This window comes from Mesocricetus auratus, unplaced genomic scaffold (genome assembly GCF_017639785.1).
Source record: "Mesocricetus auratus isolate SY011 unplaced genomic scaffold, BCM_Maur_2.0 Super-Scaffold_100676, whole genome shotgun sequence".
Taxonomy (NCBI): domain Eukaryota; kingdom Metazoa; phylum Chordata; class Mammalia; order Rodentia; family Cricetidae; genus Mesocricetus; species Mesocricetus auratus.
In genome coordinates, this window is record NW_024429266.1 from 96,776,199 (window position 1) to 96,799,925 (window position 23,727).

At 40.1% G+C, this 23,727-nt stretch overlaps 1 protein-coding gene across 5 annotated transcripts in view; it reads right to left on the minus strand.

The window, feature by feature from the left end:
* LOC101844322 (protection of telomeres protein 1) overlaps positions 1–23,727 on the minus strand; it is a 44,606-nt gene that overhangs the window by 15,931 nt on the left and 4,948 nt on the right. For all 5 annotated transcript variants that reach the window (XM_040737872.1, XM_040737869.1, XM_040737871.1 and 2 more), the window contains exons 3-10: positions 22,554–22,601; positions 20,692–20,806; positions 15,072–15,202; positions 11,762–12,052; positions 8,774–8,929; positions 5,114–5,283; positions 1,895–1,983; positions 746–808 (exon numbers count right to left, since the gene is read on the minus strand). In XM_040737872.1, coding sequence (XP_040593806.1) covers positions 746–808; positions 1,895–1,983; positions 5,114–5,283; positions 8,774–8,929; positions 11,762–12,052; positions 15,072–15,202; positions 20,692–20,806; positions 22,554–22,562 — 1,024 coding nt within the window. In that variant the 5' untranslated portion in view covers positions 22,563–22,601. The remainder of the gene's footprint in view (positions 1–745; positions 809–1,894; positions 1,984–5,113; positions 5,284–8,773; positions 8,930–11,761; positions 12,053–15,071; positions 15,203–20,691; positions 20,807–22,553; positions 22,602–23,727) is intronic.

The following is a 23,727-nucleotide window of genomic DNA, read 5'->3' on the forward strand; positions in this document are numbered from 1 at the left end:
CCCTAATTCTGGAATCTTTTTTTTCTCCAGAGATACCTGGAATATTTTCTAGTCCTGGCTGTCCTGGAACTCACTCTGTAGACGAACTCACATGGAATATTTTCCGAAGCGTATTTTCTGTGTACTACGTATGCTTACTGCTCCTGAACATAACTGCCTCTGCACAGTGTGACTGCAACAATTTCTGTATAACATCTAAAGCCTGAGTATAAGACACCCTCATTTCCAGCTCCTGTTCCATACTTACAGCTTTCTCCAACAGCATTTAATCAACTATTTAATGAACTCCTCATCACAAGTATTTTTTTCTGGATAAAAGCTTTTTACCAACTTAAGTTGAAATAGCAGGGATGCATCTAGTAAAAAGGTACTAACACTGTATGTGGGCACAGGGTAAAGAATTTCTTACATGTACAGCGTCAAATATATTATAGAATTTTATTGAAATTAATGTCATAAAGAATTTATTTCATTTAGCTAAGAACATACTGAATATTACAAATGTTATAAATATTAATTATTCATGACTTCAAACACATATTCAATACAGAAATATGCACATGTATGGGTTCTAACTTACACCACTGAAGGATGAGGCAGGGAAGTAAAAGTTAAGTAAAAGCATTGAGCATCCCCATAAGGATCTACTGTTACTGGTAGGTACAAAGGGATTAGCTGGGACATGCAACACAGGTATCTGTGAGTTGGCTACTGTACCAGAAATGAGCTTACAAAGCAGACTTACTTGTAGCACAGAATTGCTGACATCTTTCTACCTCATACAGTGAGACCAAGTCTGATGTGGAGCCTACAGGAAGAGAAAAGGAAATCACAAACTGTGTAGCTCTTTAAAATGTATTAGAAACTTAATGTAAAACTAAAACGAGGTAACAATACCAGATAAACTAAAGAAAGTCTAAATAAATGTTACAACATCTTTTCCCCCCAATTTATTCACAGATTCAACATAATTCTAAAAAATGTAACAGTGTTAATCACAAAAAAATTGATAGACAATGTCTCTCCTTTCTTCAGGGGAAATTTAGATAATGGAAGATCATGAAAGAGAAGAACATTAGTATATTTATATTACATGAGTTCAAGACACAGTAATCAAGAAACTACAGCATTAATATCAACAACGACAAACCAACAAATCAAAGAGAGCTTAGAAATCAACCCACACTTTGACTGCTGACAAAGAAAGGAAGGTAATTCATAAAGAATACAGTATTTTTTTAAACAAGAAATGCCTTTGCAACTACTACCCCAAAATAAACTCGTATTTAGACCCACTTGATGCTTTGGTAGACACTGAAGACATCTAAACATGAAAAAGAAACACAGTGCTCTAACTAGAAGTTCTTCCATCACTCCTAACACTCAACATCAAGCAATGAGCCACTGACACACATGTTGCATCACACATGAAATCTCATAACACAGTAAAAAGCACACACACACTTCCATTCACTTCTACAGAAAGAACACCTTTGCGAGACCTGGAAGACTCTAGTCTATGCATCAACATCCAAGATGCCTATGAGCAATAACTATGGGTGGTTAAGATAAAAATAAAGGAACCTTTTGTTCTTTTTAGAAACTATAAGTAAAATAGTTGCCTAAGAAATCCAAACCATTTTTTTGTTCTTTTTCAATAAATACAAAACAATATAAACACACTTAAAAGTAAGTAATCACTATTACTCTAATTTGAAAGCATGGTTTCATATTGAAAAATGAAGCAGGCTTAGTTTTGGATATGGTTATTTTAATGAGAATACACATGCACGACCTGTATAGAAATAGGAATTTAAAAAAGAGACACAGGGGAGATAACTGTGCTCACGAAATTAGGAGGAAGTAAAATGTCAGTGTTATAAACCGTCCTTACTTGAAGGTGTTAAGCAGTTGTCCTTATTTTCTGATTGACAGGTATCATTTGAGGGCTGAATGGCTGCCAAATCTGCAGATTCTAAAGCCCTGAAATGCAAAGATATGAAGTCAAATTGCATAAGAAAGTCAATGCAGTAATTTAGCTCTATTCACTAAACCCAGGAGTTCATAAAATTACAAAATTTGGCAGATTCCAGCTTGTAGCAAACTGTCTGAGAACTCCAACACCCTCAAAATTGAGAGAAAAGGTAAAAAAGATATGGAGTGAAGAGTCAGTCAGTAGAATACCACAAAAACAATCAAACAAAATGCCTGGGAATTTAATAGCTAACACTGGCAGTTGAGATGATGTCACTCAAGTTTGGAAACGTAAGCACCATCAACTAGGAACACTGCCTCTTAGTGTAGACAAAGCCCCCACTCACCCCCATAGTTCTACCCGGCAGCCCCCTTTAGCCCATCCACCTTCATTCTTTTATGACTCCACTGACCAGTAGAACCCTCTCTATGAGGGACCCACATTCTTATCCCTGTCCTCTTCGTTTTAGTCTTCCCATTGACCTTTAGTCCCTCCTCCCTGTTCACATCTCCCTTGGGACTCAGGGTCTCGGTGCAGACCCAGGTCCCCACTAATTTCAAAACGGCCTCCTCAGCCTTTACTTCTAGTCCATCTTCATTCCTTTATGATTCCTTGCCAACCAGAACAGCTTTCTCTCTACAAGGGACACAGCAGCCATCACATCACTAGGACTCAGGGATCCCAGAGCTACCACAGTTGGCTAGGATACAGACTGAGCAAAAGAAATCAAAGAACAGAACACCTACCCAACAGACAAGACCAGATATCTACACCAAGAAATACCTCAAACATCTTAACTCCAGATGCGTAATCACAGCACCGACACACAAACATAAACACCCAAGACCATATGCCTCCCTCAGAGGTAACAACTCTATTGTAATGTGCTCTGAGAAAAGCAAGCAAAACAAGCGCTTAAAAATAGCAATCATGAATATGTTTAATGACCTGAAAGATGGTAGGAATAAATGTCTTAATGAAGAATTTAAAATAATTAAAACAATTAAAGACACGAAAGTAGAATTTAATAAAGAGAATTACTAAAGAAAAACTAAACTCAAATAAAACTGAAAATGAGAAACTAAGGATGTCAAACAAAAATTTTCCAGGTAAGCTTCATCAACAGAGTACAAGACACGGAAGAGAGAGCTTTTGGTCTTGAAGACGAGGGAGAAGAAACTGACAAGATGAGTCAAAAAAAAAAATTCAGGCACAAAATATTCAGCAAACTGGGACACTATAAAAAGATCTTTTCCATGAATAATAGGAATTCTCGAAGAAGGATGAAACTGGGTCAAAGCACAAAAAATATTTTCAACTAAGGAATATCAGAGAATCTCCCCAATCTAAGGAGATGTCTATCAAAGTATAAGAAGTATACAGAACACCAAACTCTTGATATTAATGGCCTCAATTCCTCAATACTAACCGCCTGGACTAGAAAACAGGATCCATCCTTTTGCTGTATCCAAGAAACACACCTTCACACCTTAGCATCAAGAAACACACCTTCACACCTTAACATCAAGAAACACACCTTCACACCTTAACATCAAGAAACACACCTTCACACCTTAGCATCAAGAAACATACCTTCACACCTTAGCATCAAGAAACACACCTTCACACCTTAACATCAAGAAACACACCTTCACACCTTAACATCAAGAACTGATACCACTTCAGGCAAAAGAATAGGAAAAGGTATTTCAATCAAATAGACCCAAGATGCACTTATTTTAATATCTGACAAAATTGAATTTAAACCAAAACTAAACAGTGCCTAAGATAGGAAGGTACTACCACATTCAAAGGAAAAATCCAAGAGTGTGTTGCAATTTTATATAGTTATGCATCAAACTAAGGGGCCCAAGTTCACAAAAGAAACACTACTACAGCTAAAACAACATACCAACCCTCACACAAAGTAGTGGCTGACCTCAATCCCTCACTCCTGACAATAGACAGGTCATGGAGTTAAATAACTCACAAGCTAAATGGATCTAACAGAATTTACAGAACATTCCACACTAAGAAATATACTTTCTCTTCAGCAGCCCATGGAATTTTCCCCAAAAGTAACTACATATTAGGACAAAAAACAAGTCTCAACAGACACAGGAAAACTGAAATTATACCCTGTATCCCATCTGACCTCTATGGAATAAATCTGAATATCAACAACAGAAACAACAGAAAACTTATGAATTCATGGAAATTGAACTAAAGAAAATTGGGTCAAGAAAGAAATTCAGAATGAAATTAAAAGCTTTATAGGACTGAATGAAAATACAACATACCTAACCTTATGGGACACAACGAAAGTGGTTCTTAGAGGCAAATTTAGAACATATTATCAAAAAATTGGAGAAATTTCATATAATTCTGTAAAGATACCCTTAAAAGCTCTAGAAAAAAACAAGATGGGAACCAGTTAGCCTCTTGCCCTACCTATCGTAAAACTTTTAGATCACAGGATGTGCTAATTAACCTTACCTAACCAGGTGATAGTCCCTGCCTTCTTCAAGGCCCTTTGCTTCAAGACGGCCTTGTATGGAAACTGTGTGCTAAGCAATCTCCATAACCCTGGGAACTGAGACTTGTGGTCTCATGATTCCCCTCCCCACCTTCCCTTTAAAAGCTTCTTTTTGGCTGGTTGGGATCTCACCTCTCTGCCATGGGGTGAGATCCAAGCTGGCCAGCTTGAACAATAAAAAGAAACCTTTTGCTTTTGCATCAGAAGTATTGACGCCTTGGGTTAGTCTCTGGGATTCCGCAAAGCTAACACAACACAAAGCTTTTTGGTTTGTTTTATTTTTTGGGTTCACTCTTTGCTTTGTTATTTTCTGTCTCTGTTGATTTTCTTCTTGTGTTTATATGTGTGTTTTGATTTGTTTTCCTGTTTGTTTTAATGTTTTTTTCTTTTTCAGAAAGAAAGAACATGAAGCTGGATGGGGAGAATCTCAGTGGCCCAGTCTGCCTACTCAGGGCTAGAGTCTGAGTTAATTCTCTGCAAAGAAAAGAGAAACGGGAAAAAGACGAAGGCCTCACACAACTCAGGAACGATGATGCTACCTTGTAAATTAACCTAGTGATGACCACATTTATATTTTCAAAGCGGGGATATAAAATACTCACCTTTTCAGCTGATCTACGTCGGGGTTACTTTCTGGTAAGACCCTGATCCCCCGGCCATAGCTGGTCCCTCCATGAAGATGAAACTCCATCCTTATCAGTGAAGTCATGGACTCTGAACTAACTGGCTGAAGTTTGGTATGGAGGCTGTAGATTCTAACGAAGCTTCCAATCTTAAAGATTATGTAAGAGTATCGTTTCAGAAAAGGGGCCTAATGAAAACAATTTCTTATATTTGAAACTTTCATAACCAAAAGGAGCTAGTAACTTCAACAACCAAGGACAACATCTAACCAGAGAATAGTGACAGCAGGACAGCACTGTGACCTACCATCAGCTTCATGGATTTCGTGTCAAACCGTGTGTGTAGGGGCAGGCTTGTGTACACACCAATGTGTTCATTGCACAACACAAGCAGGCCCTTTCCAGAGGTCCTTCAATAAAATATACTGAAGGACCACAAGGCCTACATAAAATTCTTTTTGATAGTTCTTTCTGAAAAGAGTTTGCTTGAAAAAACTCAAAATGAGATTAAATAAGAGGAATAAAATCTTCCCACTATGAGACACTAGAAAACTTTAATCATGTCACTACATGAAAGTGACTTCTACTTTTGTCACTGGTTCATTTTCCTGATAGCCACAGTCTTCTGATTGCTGGGATTATATGGACGTGCCACCATGTGCTTTTCCCCATCCTACAAAGTCTATGGAAATCAAAAGTTTTAATAAAGCACTTGCACCTTCATCACGATCTGGCAAAGCATATTCTAGAAACTGAAATACAGGATTAAGCCAGAACTCTGAAGTAATGACTCTAGAGTCAATCTCAGCTATTTTGCCAAATTTGGTCCGAAACGTTTGCTAGAGAACTTAAGCTATGGGGGAACACTGTTTATCGTTTATGGCATGGGCTCAAACCCAGCCAGGCAATGTAAACTGTAGTGACATGTATGTATATGTATGGACTAAAGGACTGCAAACAAGGACACTGTCGCTCGCTTGCATGAAAATAGCTAGCATTCCTGACTGCAGCAGGTGAGTGAGAAGCCACCTACCTCTTTTTCCTGTAAACCCTGCTGAATCATTGTGCTGACTACTCCAATAGAAAAGAGGTATCAAATGGAAGGAGAGGGAGGGGGTGGGAAAGGAGAGAGACAGAGAAGGGGGGGGCAGTGCAACCCAGCTTCCACTTGGCTAATCTTAGCTCTGATGGAGCACAACAATGGAGAATGAGCAAGGGACGGAGATCCACTGTCCCATCACCGCTCTGGGGGTCTTTCTTGCCGGTCCCTGTGGGTTTTATGAGGGCAGGAAGGCAGAAGGAGCTGTCTATTCCACTATCCCCCAACTTCCTTTCCCTGATCCCACGTCCTGGTTGGACTGAAGAATATAGTTTCAGAAAAACAAAACAAAAAGGAAAAACAAGGGAAATAAATATTTTCTAAGAGAGACACAAAGGGAGCTACTAGGAGAGTAAATAAAGCAATTTCTATTTTACATGATTTTTGAAATGTTTTTTACTTTTTATTAGTAGAACAGATATTTCTAACCATCAAAGGACCAGAAAAAAGGCTAAATTTGGAGAGTAAAGAATTACATTAACAGAGGCTTAACTATCAAAAACATAATTTCCTTCCCATTAACTTTTAAATCTAAGAAAATTAAGAGTCAGAACTTCAGTGTCTTTCATGAATGACATCTGAATTTTTTTTCTAAAAATGAGCATGAAAGACAAAGGCGAAGATCATTCTGGAAAGCAAGCAAGAGGCTGAGGTCGTGGGGGCACCAGAAGGTCCCAGGTGTGGCTTGACTTTGGAGGAGTCTGAAATACCTGTGGTCAAATCTCCAGGAGGAAGTGTAAACAGTGAATGCGTGGTTGTCTATTACCCTTCACCGCACTGTACTATTAACAAGATCACAGAGTAAAGATGGCAAGTTGCTATTATCAGAAATGCTTCCTAGAGACAATGCTGTATCTCGTTAGAGCTTGAGTAAATGTTATTATGAAATGTGCCTGCTGCTTATTAGTTGCTTCGTCTGGTCAATAACGCAGTAAGATTTTATAAGCAGAGAAATGACAATAAAAACACAAAAGTGTAGTTTAGTCTGTTACAATAGTCTAACCAATATAGAACTATCAAAAATAAGAATGTTCCCACCAAAAAAAAAAAAAAAAAAAAGAGAGAGAAGAAAAAGAAACAAAGAGGAGAGAGAAAAAAAACAACTACAATATCTTTATTTTCTCCTGTAGCCAAACTACAGTTACTGGTCCACTAAAGGCCAAGATGTAGTAACAAGTATGTATGCCTTATACTGTTTTCAAGATTGTATCAAGACAAGAGTATGTATTTAAAAAGTATGGTTCTAGCTTCTTATAGGCAAAAAGTTTAAAATGTCATTTTATATTTGCATATCTGTAGAAAACACTAGGATATTATAAGAATAGCTTAATTTAAAAAGAATTTCACAGAGAACCTGAGCTGGAACTGACCTGAGGGCCCCCTCCCTGAAGACGGGCTATCATGGTACCAGAAGGTACAATGTGAGCTTCCAAAGGGGAGAAGCAACCAACAGTCCTACCCAGCTATGATGTCTCTGAACTGTAGCAATGACCAGCATGCACAACAAAAACCCTCAATATGCAGCGCTGGCATGCACAGTTTAGAGGGAGCCCACAGTTCTCTAGTTGGATTTAATGCCAGCTTCACAAAAGGGAAACCATGCCAGGTACTGGACACTTAGCCAACTACCCAGGGCTAGTGAAGACACAGATTTTGGAAGAGAACCTACAACTGCTACTTTAGTAAACCAGCATAATCCTAACTATGCTCTAAATATCTGTCCTTATACCCACAAGTAAGTGTAGTTATCACCACTCAAGGAAACTTCCTTAGAATGGACAAAGATCATTACAGAAAAACCACAAGCAAAATGTAGAACTGTATGGTCTAGTCCTGATAAATACACACCTACAGCACAAGTCTTGTACCTAAAGTTCAGGGGTCATTTCAGAAGACAGGGAATAAATATTATAAGAGACATAGGAACTGGAAGTTTATGGTGACAATGTGTCTCCTAGAAATGTAAGAGAATCTAAACTCATGAAGTCTCATCACCAAGGCTGCCTAAACACGAGCTGAACAGGCAATTAAGGAGACCAGAGAGTGGGAGAAATAGTCTCCGGGAACAAGCACACCAATTAGCTATCAAATAACAAATGGGCAGCATTAAACATGAAAGCAGACATACAAGTAATATCATACGGGTCAAACAGACAGTATTTACATATTTATGACTCACACTCAATCACACACTCATTAACAACAAAGAAAAGGAGACCAAGAATTTGAAGGAAGCAAGTGTGAGGGTTACATGGGAGGGTTTGGGGGAAGGAAGCGGGTAAATCATGTTATATAATTACATTCTCAAATAAAGATTACAACGAGAGAATTTGTGTACCCTTAGGATGGGTTCAGACCTCACTCTAACTTAGACACACATGTTTTATAAACTTAAGAGCTGAAAAGAAGTAAATTTGAAATTAATTTCTAGACTCTAAATAACAAATCTGCAAAAAAATTATATGAACAAAAAATACAACTAATTACAACCTAAAAAAACATAGCAACAAAATAATATGCATCTTTCTAGTTAACATCACCTTCAGGGATTTTGCCGTGTGGACATGATTATCATAAACTACAATGTCTATCACCAGATCCTGTAGCCGCAGAATGTGACTTAAGTCACCTTCGAAAACAAGGTCTTGTATACAGACTCTCCAAGAGGGAAACTTCGTCATGGTGCCATCCCAGACCTGCCATTGGGAGGTAAACAAAGCTTAAGAATCAACATGTAAAAACAGAACCAAATTTAAAAATGAACAGATGTACCCTGATATCCTTAATCCTTTAAAAGGTGATTTCCATCATTCTGTGGTTGTGATACAACTCAACATGAACTGTAGGTCATATCAAAAATGTAGAAAGATGTGAAGACAAAAAAAAGAAAGAAATCGCCATATGACACCACACAAAACATTAACCTGCTGTAATCTGACTTTTTCCCCCCTATTCTATGCTCAAACACTCCTGGCTCACACACACACAGCCCCAGCTCTAGGGTAGGAATAACTTCTGAGTTACTACCAAAAACAAAGACATGAGATGAAATAAAATTATTAAAACCATGAGATTCCACGTTTCAAACTGAGTAACAAGAAAGCATGGTATGCTTGAACAAATTACAACTGAAAAGCTTTGTTCAGCACCTTCATTATACAAACAGAGTAACAGAAAAAAAGGGTGAAATCATTTTTTAAAGGTTTTTAAAGATTACTGAGGGCAGGAAAGCTGACTCAATAGTCGACAATGCATACTGCTTTTTCAGATGCCATGAATTTGGTTTCCACCACCCATGTCAAATATCCTACAACCACCTGTAACTCCAAGCTTAGGGGATCAGACACACTCTTTTGTTTTTTGTTTGTTTTTTTTTTGTTGTTGTTTTTACAAGACAGGGTTTTATGTATTGTTTTGGAGGCTGTCAGTCCAGCCCGGCCTCCAACACACAGAGAATCGCCTGCCTCTGCCTCCGGAGTACTGGGATTAAAGGTGTGCACCACCACTGCTGGGCCAGACACACACTTACGGCCTCACCTGTACAAATGTGCACATTCCGACGCATATATATGTAATAAAAAAAATAGATTCTTAAACCACTGGTAAAACATGGTGTTCTGGCTAACTTTAACTGGCAACTTAACACAGCCCAGATTCATCTGAGAAGAGAGCCTCACTATTCTGCCAAGATCAGACTGGCTTGTGTGCAGGGGTCTGTTTTGATTGTTAATGGATACAAGAAGGCCCAGTTCTGTGGGTAGCATCATGCTTAGGCTGGTAGTCCTGAACCAAGTAACAAACCTAGCTGAGCATAAGGTGGTCTATAATTCAGTGAACAAGTGGTAGCACCCTCATGATTTCTGCCACACTTACTGAGTATGCGTGAAGTCTCCATTTGGAATATAGAGGTAACTTGGTGTGGTATAGCAAGTTTCAAGTTCCTGGCTGAGTACCTGCCCTGACTTCCTCTGGACTGTGACCTGGAAGTATAAACCAGATAAACCTTCCCTTCCCTAGGCTGCTTGTGGTCAGTGGCTTAAATGATGCTAGAACACATGGACGCTGAGAAAACCTGAAACGGATGCATCACAATTACTAAGAAGGGGCCTCAGTTAGTACCGTACTAAGGCTGGAAGAGGAAATAACTCTTCTGCTCGTGGGAATGCTGCACTGCAGGGAAACGCCGTGTGCTGAGAGTCATGCTGGTCAGGGAACCTGGGTGACTTACCTAACTGTAAGTGACATACGCCGCTTCCAGTTCAGTGCAGACTTCCTTCCTTTACTTTCCCTAGATGAAGTTTCTCACAGAACTGTTTCCGTAAGGCTGCTACTATAAATTAGTGTTTCTTTTCAACATGCCAGCACTACCAGCAAGCTCTGAGTCTTGTCTAAGCACCACAACACTCCAATGCTTGTCTGATTATCACAAGTGACAGAGAATCAAGCACACGGCCTTGGTCAAAGCAGTACTGCTCAAAATAATCCTGTACAGTGCTGCCAAACAAGGGATATGATTAAGTAACGACCTTCGGCAGGTCATTCGTGGGCATTCATGTTACTGTATTTTTTTTTACTGATTGATTTAAAAACAAGAATGACAAGGAACATCTTAGTGTTATCTATGCCCCTCCCATGAGCTAGGCAGTGATGACAGGGGACACAATTTAATGAAACAGACCCTGATAGAAAAGGGGTGGCTGATCAAAGAAGAGGCAGACTCCCTTGGTTAAGTACTGAGCTGAACTCAAGAAAGCCAGTAACAGAGAGGGAGGACTGATGATCAAAGGGATTAAGACTGAGCTGGTTTAACCCCCAGAAACAGCTGACCAGACAAAGGTTAACTCTTGAATCCCAGGCATCAGCCTGGGAATCCAGCATGGGACTGATCAAGACCCCCTGAATCTGGGTGTCAGTGAGGAGGCCTAGGGAATCTATTGAGCCTTGGGCAGCAGATCAGTACCCATCCCAAGTATACACACGGACTTTGGACTCCCATAGAACAATGTGAGGTGCACTCTCACCCTGAAATCTTGGGGAAGGGTCTAGGCCCTGCCCTATATGAAATGACAGACTATGGACACCCCCATGGAGGGCCTCACCCTCCCTGGGGGAATGAGGGGATAATGGGGGGGGGGAGATGGGGGGAGGACACGGGAGGAGGGGAGGGAATGGGAGAGGGACCTGGAACTGACTTGTGAAGCAACCTCGCTTCTTATCTAAATTTAAACTGGAAAATAAAATATATAAAAAAAAAAAGAAAATGGGTGACAACATAGCCAACTTTCACAAAGCAGCAGAAACACACAGGAGAGTCGCTAAAGAGAACTCTGTGTTTCTTATTTATAAGATAAGAAATAAATGCAGCATGTCACATAGTTTGTAAAATACACGTTTGACAATACTGTTTTCTCTGGAAGGGAAGCGCAGAGAAATGCAGGAGTACAGTATCGGGAATTTTAACTCAGAGTTCTGCAGACTTCTTACTGACAGGCGCACTAGCGCATGGCTCCAAGTATTTAAAAATGTACCTTTAGAAGGAATGATGCTCCATCCACTTGTGCTTTGCCCAGGAGCTGGCAGGTCAGGTCACAATACTGCATAGGTTGGGCGTCAGAGAGCTTCAGTGAGGTGGAAGAAGCTGGGACATGCGTGGATGCCCAAGCCCGTAAGGCTTCTACCATATTGTGGTCCCCAACGGTGAAGCTAAAGCTTGTGCTTGAAGTACGCTGTATGACAGGAGACCCTAAGGCGCCATCAAAAGCCAAAGATGCAAAACCATAGTGGCTGATTCCCTGAAGCTCCCTTTTATATAACTGGATCTAAGAACATGGGACAAAGCAGAAAACAGACAAGATAGATGAAGCTGAGAAGTGGGGAAATGCTACTATTTCTTACTGAATTAGTTCATGAAACAATGCAACCAACGGATACTCTATCAGGGTACACAAGAATCAAAACTTAAACAGTAACATTTATACTTTTCAAAATAGCAGTTAATAGTTATCCTGATTCTACCAAACTTGCATTCTTTTTTTTTTTTTTTTTTTTTGGTTTTTCGAGACAGGGTTTCTCTGTGGCTTTGGAGGCTGTCCTGGAACTCACTCTGTAGACCAGGCTGGCCTCGAACTCACAGAGATCCGCCTGCCTCTGCCTCCCGAGTGCTGGGATTAAAGGCGTGCGCCACCAACGCCCGGTTCCAAACTTGCATTCTTACATTTAAATGCTTAATTTATTCAAGTCGAATTGTCACTAGAGGAAAGGATAATGTGGTACAGTGAAATCTAGAACCAAAAGCGTGTGAAGCAAGCACACACAGCACAGGATAAGTTACCGTTATTACTGAGTATGCTGGGTCAGGATGGACTTTCCCTGCAGAAGTCTGCAGGCTCGTCTACTAAATGTACAACCATCAAATATGTGGTGTTCGTGTTTCCTTCACAAACTGACTATTGCTCACATAAAATTCTCCCTTTCTCTTCACAAATCTCTGCTAGTACTTCATGTCTGATAGTAAAAAATAATTATTTCATTTTCTTGTTGCCTTTTTCCTACGTCTTTATATTCAAAAGTGCACTTTTGAATGGAGCACAAGATTTCTTGATATTTATATATTTATACTTTCCTGGTAGTCAGGACATACTCATTCTAAAATCATTACTGACACAGGCCCAGGAGCTCTGCACAGGGCTGATTTCCTTCTGTCCCCGTCTGTGTTCCTCTGGTATTCCTAGGGTTCCATTATGTCCCGGGCATAAATAGCTCCTCATGCCTAAGTGGGTGTCGAGTCACGACTTTTAGCACCCTCTCTGCTTTCTACCCCACTGCCCTCTGCACACTCTACTACACGATGGCACTTGGTGCCACTGTCACCCGACATGATCGCTCTTGCTCAAAATAGTCACTTATCCCAGTGAAATTACTAGAACAATAACAAAAGAGCTTCATATTTATTCACTCTCAGTTTTGCCATTTCTTAACAAGTTTCTAGTTGGAAAGGTTTCACTTTACTGAAGCATATTTTATTTAGATAAAAAACTAGGCAAATGAATTCTTATCAAAAACCATTGCTACTCTTCTCTCATACGGAATATGGGTTCTCTCTGAATTGGACTTTTCAAGATGGTGTATATGCATGTATATGTATACATATTGTATATATGTATACATATCCCCATTCACTTCTTTTCTCCTTAACTACATGTTAGTTATACTACTGGATGTTGTCCCGAAGGCCCACTGTGGTCTATATATTTTTTATCTAGTACTGGTTCTTCATACCTGGTAATGTCTTGGATTGGATCTGTCTTCAATGCCTAATATATATTAACCTTCCAGTAGACTTTTCATTTGCTTGTGTTTTTAGATATTGAATTTCTATGTTTCCTTTTCAGAGTCTATTATTCTTTTACTACTTATTTTCTTTTACTCATTTGATATTTTTTAATTTGCTGAAATTACTTTGCTTAATCTTTTGGAAAAAAATTACAGTATCTACTGGGAAATCACTGTTTAATAGACTTGATATCTGGGCCCTGTGGAATTCCTTTGGAAAGTCCAACTGCTTTTTAAAAACTCTCTTCTTCTAAGCTCCTCTACTTGTGTCTAGTGGTTTTTTATTTGTTTGTTTGTTTCTCTTTTGGTTTTTCTTCTTGATTAGACGCTGTAGTAAAACACTGCAAAGGCTCTGAATTATGTTACTTCTTCTTGAGGGGCAGTTTTGTTCATTGTGGCCAGTTGCTAGCTGAGCTCCGGAGACAGACAAAATATTGAGTTTACGCTTTCTTAGAGTGAATTTGCAGGAAGCACACGGTTTTCCCAAAGCCCTTCCTCCTCAGTGGGACTCACCCTGCAAACAGCCTTCTTTGTGGAATCGTGTAGGTTTTAACAGAAGCTTTTCTACGGGGTGACAGCCTTTGTGAATAAGGCAGGACTTTGTGTGCAAGGCCGGCCACATGCTCCCGTGCCAGCAGCCCTGTCGGTGGCCACTGTGGAGCACTGGGGCTAGGTTGTTGGAACGAGGGACCTACCACCCTTATTATTAGTGTTGTTTCCTCTGCTTCCTGCTCTGGCCCATGTGGGGAACAATGCCAATATCTCTACCATGAAACTGACCCAAACTGATCTTTTCATAAGTTGCATTTGATAACACTTTGTCACAGTAATAAGGAAAAATGATAGTGCTAAAGAGGTTAAGGTGATGTATGCCTCACTAGGCTGGCCCCAGAGCATCCTGCATCGTCCCTACTGCTACTCCTCTCCCGTTCTCTGTTCTTGCAATCCTCAAGTGATCTTGTCCTGCCCATACAGCATAGCTTTCAGTCAAGTCCTCATGGGCAAAAAGCAGACCCTGGAACATACTGTAGAGACTTTTCTCTCTAGTGCTGTGGCCAGAAGAGTCAAGTTCTTTTGGTTGAACTGAATTTTAACCTTCCCCTTCCCAGCTTAGCAGGACTACACAGCTCACACTTCAGGAGTCCAAGTCAGACAGGGCAACAGTAAGACCCCAACTGAAATAAAGTCAAACTAAATAAGATGAAGTTACGAGAATGTATGCTCCTGTCCTTGACAAATTCCACATGGAAACTTGACAACATCAACCATATTTGAGAGGACAAACGAGAACGAGTCTGAATCATAGCTGCCAATGTATGCTTTGGGAAAGACAGCAGGTAATTCACTTAAATGACTGATAACTGATACCATTTACATTTCTTGTCTTCTGGAATGTATACTGTCTCTCTCTAAGAAGGCAGCTACATAGTTAGTACTAGATACTTTTGTTGAACAATGGAGACTACTTGTCTAATAAATGTACAATGTACAAAGTATGAATCATACCTTTAGCCCACGGAAGCAAACAATATCTCCAACTTTATAAATGACTGGAAGGTCTTCGTAGTTCCTACTAAAGAGCATGCATGTTAACTTCACATTTGTCTGGTCCACAATTGTTACAACTGAACAATAATCTGGGAAACAAAAATATTTAACACAAATTAATTTATACTTCAAATCATGTATAAAATAAGAATATGTTGATGTCAGAATGCCAAATATTACTCTTCTCTATTATTGTCTTTTCAGAAAAAAAAAGCAATATCACTGTGAAACTAATCCACAAAAATTAACCTTAAGACAAGCAATGAAACAAAAATAAATATTCTGGGGCTGGAGAAATGGTTCAGTGGTTAAGAGCACTAGCTCTTCCAGAGGACCCGGATTTGATTCCCAGCACCCACATGGCAGTTAACAACTGTCTGTAACTCCAAGATCTGACACTCTCACAGACACACATGTAGGCAAAACACCAATTAAAATAAAAATAAACTATTTAAAAAATATTCTGAACTATTTTTTCTAGAGAAGATATAACTTTTTCATCACTTCAAAATCAAGAAGGTGGAGAAACAAATCATTCCCACCAAGTATCCAAACAAATAAATTAATATAGATATTTAAATGGACGAATATGTAAGAGTCAATAAGAAAAAAGGAAGCAATGATGTTCACAAGGAATAACATCTCCATAGTAAAAAAGTTTGATCTAAAATATTCCTCTTCTGAAAATACTGACATCTGGAGGCGGGGCACCGGCACTGTCATACTTAGGATCCACCTGTTGTATCTCAAGAAATCAAATGTACAACCAGGGTAGGAGAGGTCTTAGTTGGAGCTTCTATTGCTGTGATGAAACACTATGGCCAAAAGCCACTTGGGGAGGAAGAGTTTATTTCAGCTTAGGCTTCCAGATCACAGTTTAGCACTGAGGGAAGTCGGGGCGGGAACTGGAGGCAGGACTGAAGTCAAGGCCATGGGTGAAGGATGCTCACAGGCTTGTTCCCATGGCTTCTTCAGCAGCCTTTCTTATCCACCCAGGACCACCCGCCACCACCCACACTGGGCTGAGTTCCCCAAATCAACCTTGAAGCAAGAAAACACTCACAGACTTGCCAATCTGATGGGAGTCATGCTCCAAATTAAGACTGCTCTCTTTCCAGATATATCTATATTCGTGTAAAGATGACAAAAACCAACCCACCGAGGGCGGTAATTCCCCAGATTAAAAAATAATATGCATCCAGCAGCATCATTTATGACTTCTCTTTTTGTACATTATTTTTACAAAACTTAATTCTTTAATTCTGAAATTGAAAGTACTTTTTGAGTAATATATTCTTATCCGTTTTTTTTCCCTTTCCTCAACCTCTCTCAGATCCTCCCTACCCAAATCCACACCCTTTCTTTCCCTATCACATTAGAAAACAGGCAAAATCAAAAGCAGAATAGAACAAAACATAAGAAAAAGAGTCAAAGAAAAATCATAAGAAACACAGAGAAGCATGTACACTCACATACAGAAATACCATTAAAAAAACAAAACCAGAAAGCATAATATATAAACCTGTAAGAAAACAAAACAAATAAAACCAGACAAAGCATTATCACACACACACACACACACACACACGCACGCACGCACGCACGCGCGCACACACACACACACACACACACACACACACACACACACACACACACCCTCCTAAAATACCATTGCGTTCAGAGTGCATTTGTCATCTATTGCTGGCATGGAGCCTGGCCTCAACTGCAGTTTATATACCCAGTGATACTCTGCTGGAAAAATCTAACCTTTTTTTTTTATGAGCAGCTGTCAGTTGGAGATAGCTTCCGTGTTAGGGATGGGGGCTTGTGTTCACTTCCCCTCTCATCACTGGGCACCCATCTGGTCTAGACCTGTGCAGGTCCTGTGCACGCTGCCACAGTCTCTGTGAGTTTATATGTTCATCAGTTCTTATGTCTGGAAGGGCTGGTTTCCTCGCATTCTTTCCGTCTCCTTTTCCACAGGGTTCTTAGGGGCCAAAGGGGAGGGATTTGATGGAGACATCCCATTTAGGGCTAAATGTTCCAAGAGCTCTGTGCACTGTCTGGCTGTGGATCTCTGTTTCAGGTCTCATCTGCTACAGGAGGAAGCTCCTCTGATGATGGCTGAACGAGACATGGATCTATGAGTCTAGCAGACCCCCATGAGCTAACAGGGGTCGTGTTATTGCTATACTCTGTTAGCATAACAGTAGTAGTTTTCTCCTAGGTTCATGGCCCATCTAGTCTCAGGTTCTTGGCCACCTGAAGACTGTCAGTCATGGGTTCCATCTCATGGAGTAGGCCTTAAACCTAATCAGACAGTGGCTGGTTAGTCCCACAACTCTTGCTCCAGAGTATCATGCAGACAGGCCATCACTGCAGATCAAGGGATTTGTTTACCTTTCTCCTCTTATAGCATGCAAAGTACTTTCCAGCACCTGAACACTAGTGAGTAAGAGTGAAGACTATGCATACAGAAATATGTATCTAAAACACTTAGGCAATTATTCTTCCCATATGGCATTACCATCCCTGTCTTAGCTTATTATTGCTGCTAACAGACACCATGACCGTGGCAAGCCTTATAAAGAAAACATTTTAATTGAGGAGGCTCCTTCCAATTTCAGTGGTTTGGTAAATTAACATCATGTCTGGGAGCATGGAGGCATGCAGGCAGAGGTGGTGCTGGAGCACAGAGTCCTACATCTTGACTCAGAGGCAACAGGAAGTTGACTGACTCATTGGATGGTAGGTATCCTGAGTATCTGAAATCTCAAAGCTTGCCTGACAGTGATGCCCTTCTTCCAAAAAGGCTACCCCCACTCCAAAAGCCACCTCCTAATAGTGCCACTCCCTATGAAATGATGGGGCCAAACACAACCAAACTACCACAGTCCCCAAAGTACTTTCTAAAGCAGTTGCTGTTTCTCAAACCCCACCCTATGCCTAACTCTGCAGCGGGGTTTTCACACACTACAAAAGCTGCTGCTGGAACCCACCATGCTGTAGCTAGAGTTGAAGCCACATCTTTTCAGTTTTAGCTCATTTCTTACTAATGGTGAAAACAAGGAATTTTGTAGTCAAACATGTGGCTGCTTTGCCAGAAACAATGGTGTACTTTGATAACCTGCCACTTATACAAAGAATCTTCACTGAGGCTAAGAGGAGAAACCTTGGTTACCAGCATGCGCACGCGCGCACACACACACACACACACACACACACACACACACACACACACACACAAAGACCGTAGTGCTGCCTTCCTATATAAATAATACCACACACCCATAAAGAGTCATATTGATGACAGAATGGCATCTTAAAGAATCCAAAAGAATCTGGGCAACTGTGGCATATGCCTTTAGTCCCAGCACTTGGGAAGCAGAGGCAGGTAGATCTCTGTGTGAGTTCGAGGCTAGCCTGGGCTACAGAGGTAGTTCCAGAACAACCAGGATTATACAAAGAAACCATGGCTCAAAAAAAAGGGGGGGGAATCTAAAAGGAGAGCAAGGGAGATATCTTGGTCAGGGAGGTGCTTGCTGAGTAACCTTGAGTACTCATGTTTGATCCTGAAAACCTATATGTGCAACAAACAAGCAACCAAAAAAACTCAGGTGTGGTGGCATTTGGTAATAGATAAGCAATCTGTGTGATTTTCCCTGTTTCTACACTCTCAGCTTTCCTCAGTTGCCTGTAATTCTTTATGTAGGGTTGAAGTCTCATGGGCTTTTCCTGTTTGCTTTGGTGTGTCTCTGGTTCAGCTCACATTTGGGCAGTCAGTTGGCGAGACTTGACAGGTGCAACCTCTGGTGTGATCTACTTCATAATCATCCCCACATTTAACAGTCTTCACACAGTCATCTGTCGGGTCCCAGCCCCCACAGGGTTTCTGTGAGTCGCTGGTCAGTCAGCAAACCCACCCTGTTTTCCAGTCTAAGTGCATCCTGTTTTCTAGTCCTGGCTTACTGCTCCCAACTTGCCCCACTAACATTAACATGTAGCACAAGGAAAACACAATCTCTTCCACTGTCCTGTAAGCAGAAGAGAGGGAGACAGGGAGTGAAGAAGAGAGGGAAAGAGGGACAGAGGGAGAGAGACCGAGAACTCTTGGAACTTCCAAGACACAGGTGTGACACATACACACACGCATTCTCCAGGCAATAAAGGTAACAGATGCATTCTCTTAGCACAAACAGTTGGACGTCTTGTATTTCATTTTCCGATATCTCAGACGCCACAGTCATCCCCAGAGAAAATCAATGTATTGTACATTGGTAAAAATAAGAATATGAGATCCCTTGCTTTTTCAGCCCACTAAAGCTCATTCTTACATATATTTGAAGACTGATTTTTTTTTCTTTTCCTATTTAAAAAAAGAGCCTCTGGGATTTTTTTAAGATTGTCGTATTTCTTCACATTTCTTTGAAGATTGTAAACTTCTTATGACTACTGAGCCTTGCTATCTATGGGCATAGGACATTGTTTCGCTTGCTTGTGTCACCTCTAACTGATCCCAGAAATATTCTGTACTGTTCAGAGCACAAGCCAAATAAGGTCATACCTACCTACACTACAGTATTGACGCTGTTCTAAATCACAGTGCTTTGTTACCCTATGAAACTGTTATTCAATGATGTGCAGAAAGGCAACTTATGTAATGCTAAGTTTGAACATTGTAACGTTGGTGGATTCTTCTATTAGCTCTCAATGGCACTGTTTGGCATGGTATTTAATGTTTTCTACTTACAAAGTTGCATTCTTTACAGACACAATTTAATTTCTTCTTGCCCAATTAGCTGTCACTGTTTACACCCCAGCCCTCCCTCAACCATTTTGCTAAGACTAGCACCATGCTGAATACAGCAGCAAAACGCTGACCATACCTGATAATCTGCCCTTTTTACTGACTGGCATTAATGTTGCTGTGAGACTCATACGTTGAGGTGAGGTGAAGTTGAGATAATTTCTTATATACAGTCTACAATGAGCTTCTTTAATGACAATCCTTGATTTTTTTTTTATATTGTATGTATGTTTCTCACAGGTATTTTCTTTGTAGATAACATGGGACTCAGGTAATATACCTTATAATAACAGTAATCTATTCTAAGGTTGTAGATATTTAACCTCAATTACATAAAAATACTTATTCACTTCCCCTCCCAGCACACTTATCATCTTAACATAGCCTACACAGATGCTACAGTCGCCTATTTTTTCTGTTTACTTTTCATTTCTATGCCAGATTTGAGTGCAATCATTACATTACTGGAATGTTTAATATGTGGTAATATATTTACCTTGATCAACAAATTTTATACTTCCGTACATTCTCATGTCACTTAGCATCCTTCTAAAAATTGCATTTGTATTGTGTTGAACAAGATTCTGGAACCCAAAGACCACATTCACTTCATTAATTAAAATGGCCAAAGAACACACATCAGTTCCATTAGGCAACTGAAAATCAGAACTGAAAGACATCATTCTGAGACTTAGGTTACTGAAGAAGTTGTGGCTCTGAGACCACCAATGCGGCTCTCATCCATAAAATACCCCCAACTCAGACACCTACCGGTTCCTTTGCTGAGGTATGGAGGCTTAAAGAATTTCACAACACCACAGACATTGACAACTGTGCCATCCTTGAGCAGATTCAGGGGTGTGTATGTATAAGGTGCTACTGAGCCCTAAAGAAAGACAGACGTAAATTTACCAGCCAGTATTTACATTTTACAGTATTACGGTAACACTGTGAATTACTAAGCTTGTGCCATTTCATTCCAAAAGATTTAAAGAAATGACTTCAGGGGTGTGATTAGGGACAAAAATGCACAGTTTCATAAGGGTACCATAGATAACAACTAGTTTTCTTGAAACAATTCTGCTCATAAACAGAAATCAGCACACCAGTCTTTAAAAGTATTAATTATATTTCTTTAACAAGAAAATACAAAGAATAAAATGCATTGAAATCCAGTAGCTGAAGCAGTATCAGAAAGGAAATACTTTTAACTCGATGTAAAGCTTTAAGAGAATCTTCCTGATGGAGATGACTATTGTGATGACGTCTCTGGACACCCAGAGAGGCTACCGGAGCTCTGTGCTGTCCAGGACTGAAGCTCAATTATAATGGAGCGATACTTAGCAAAAGAAACAGAGAAGATCTGTGCCTAAGCTCTCAAAAAAGACCCATACTCCACATTAATGAGCAAGTCCCCAACACTGAGATGAATGGGAAAGCCAGCACAGTTAGGGATATGGACCACTATCTATCTAACTTCTTACTCAAAAACCCAACCAACCAAGTAAACCTTAACCACTTCAAAATTCTTACTTAGGCATTCCATTGACATAAGTCACTACCTATTTGTATAGCTAAGTTATTCTTCAACATAAATTAATAAATGGATGTTCTGCATAGTCATGACAGTATATGCCTAAAAAGTGAAAATCTACCTAGCAGGGCTGGGGAGATGGTCAGCAGGTGAAACGCTGGCCATACATGTGTGAGGAATAAAGCACTCAGGTCAGTGCTGGCCGGGTCTGCAGCTCACCTGCAATCACACTGCTATGGAGGCAGAGACAGAGGACCCTGGGAGCAAGCTGGCTAGCTGGACTACAATTAGCAACCTCTGGGTTTGATGAGATACCATGCCTCAGAATATATTGGTGGACCGTGAGACAGAAAGACACCTGGCCATCAGTTATTGGTATCCACATGAACTTGCCATGTGCACACACAGTGGTTAAAGACCTCTCTTCCTTGCGGGGGACTCAGGTTTGGTTTCTAGCACCCATATTGAGTGGCTCACAATACTCCTATAACTCTAATTCCAGGAGCTCCAATGCCTTCCGGCCACAGTGGGCACCTGCATGCTAGTGGTGCCCATAAACTCAAGCAGGCACATATGCAGAAATATAGATAACAAATGCAGGTATCAACACATGGCCTTCTTTCAGGTTCACTCAGCTGTGCATATGGGAGCCTTTCTACTGCTGAATCAGACACCAAACTTTAATAAAGCAATGAAAAATTGGTTAAGAAATGTATCCAAAAGTATAAAGATTTTTCATTAGATTTACAATCTATTAAGTCACAATTCAGCACATAAAAACCTAATACAAGCTGACAAAAACAAAAGAAAAGAATTTGCCCGTGGTTTAAACTAGTAAAACTGCAATGTCTTCATAAAGTATATGTGTACAACTTATGTGGAGATATTTGTAAAGAATACAGGCAACAAATAATTACTAGATAAATATAGAACTGTAATACAACGTCATCACATGAAAAAGTAAAGGGATCACTATTCCATTGTGTTGACACTACAGTAAATTTCAAGTATAAAGTAAGTTAATTTAAAATCAAGGCATAAAGTAGATCCAATGTGTGTGTACACTGTGTGTCCTAAATGAAATTAAACATCAACTTACCGAAGACATTGTTTCTGTGGAAAATCCCTTTACTCATTTACGAAAACCCTGAAAGCAAAATAGAAAAGGCTTATTTGTATGCATGCTACCTCCAATGTGATCACAAGTTTTCAAATAGGGTTTACTACACATTTAGCAATATGCAAATTCTCTATGATGTTGCTCACAATTGCCCCACAACTCCAGGCACAAAGGCCGATACCCCCACCCCCACTCCACTTGGTTTTGCTCTCCACAGTTTGCATGCTTCAGGGGCTTTTAATATTTATACAACTTGGAGATACTGGATTGATGGGACATTTCTTAAGAATCATTTGTCTTGTCCTAGGAGTACTGCTTCTTAGCTTCCTCAGAAAAGTCCTGAGCATACTACCCCTCCCACTTGTAGGAGACAATCTTATCTACTTGAAGGTCTTCCTTACACCTTGGGGGTTGTAATGCACATAAAACAGTCAGAGATCTATCTCTTCATAAGGCTCCAAGATAGTCTTGAAACGTCTACCCCTGTACTTATTCAGGAACAATATAATCAGAACAAAGTACAAGTTTCTTTCTATTATACTTGACACCAACAAAGATCGACTGAAGTTACCTCTGCCCTGCATAGGGCTTATCCTGATGGGCAAAGAATGGTGTAAAAGATGATAAGAGAATGAGGTATCAGGAACTCCCTTTCTTTGAAAAGTTAGCTCCCACAGAGCCATTATGATGTCATATAGCCAATGAGCAAAAGAATGCCAGGATTAGAGATATAAATAAATTCTCTACAGATATGAAATGTAAACATTGTATTATGCCAGAAATTGAATAATAACTGCAGCAGGTGTTGGCCTGAGGATTTTGCTTGGGCCTACTGACAATTGGCACTCTGACAACTAAGAGTTAGTAATACAGCGCTCGGGACGCAGCCATCTGCCTGGGAAGGCTTAGAGGCTTTCTTTCTGTCTAGCATCTAGAGGCAGTCTTTTGCTCCTAGGAGCAATGATCCCTTCCCTCTCTCCTTTGCCCCTTTTTCTCTTCTCCCTCATCCTCTATCTCCTATTGTTGCCTCTTATTCACTGCCCTTTGTCCCTCTAGGGCAAATGAATTTCCTTTGTGTGGCAAACTTAGTCTTAGGGCATCTTGGGGCAACTTCAAGGTTCTTTTCAAAGTAATCTTACCAGCTAATGAATCT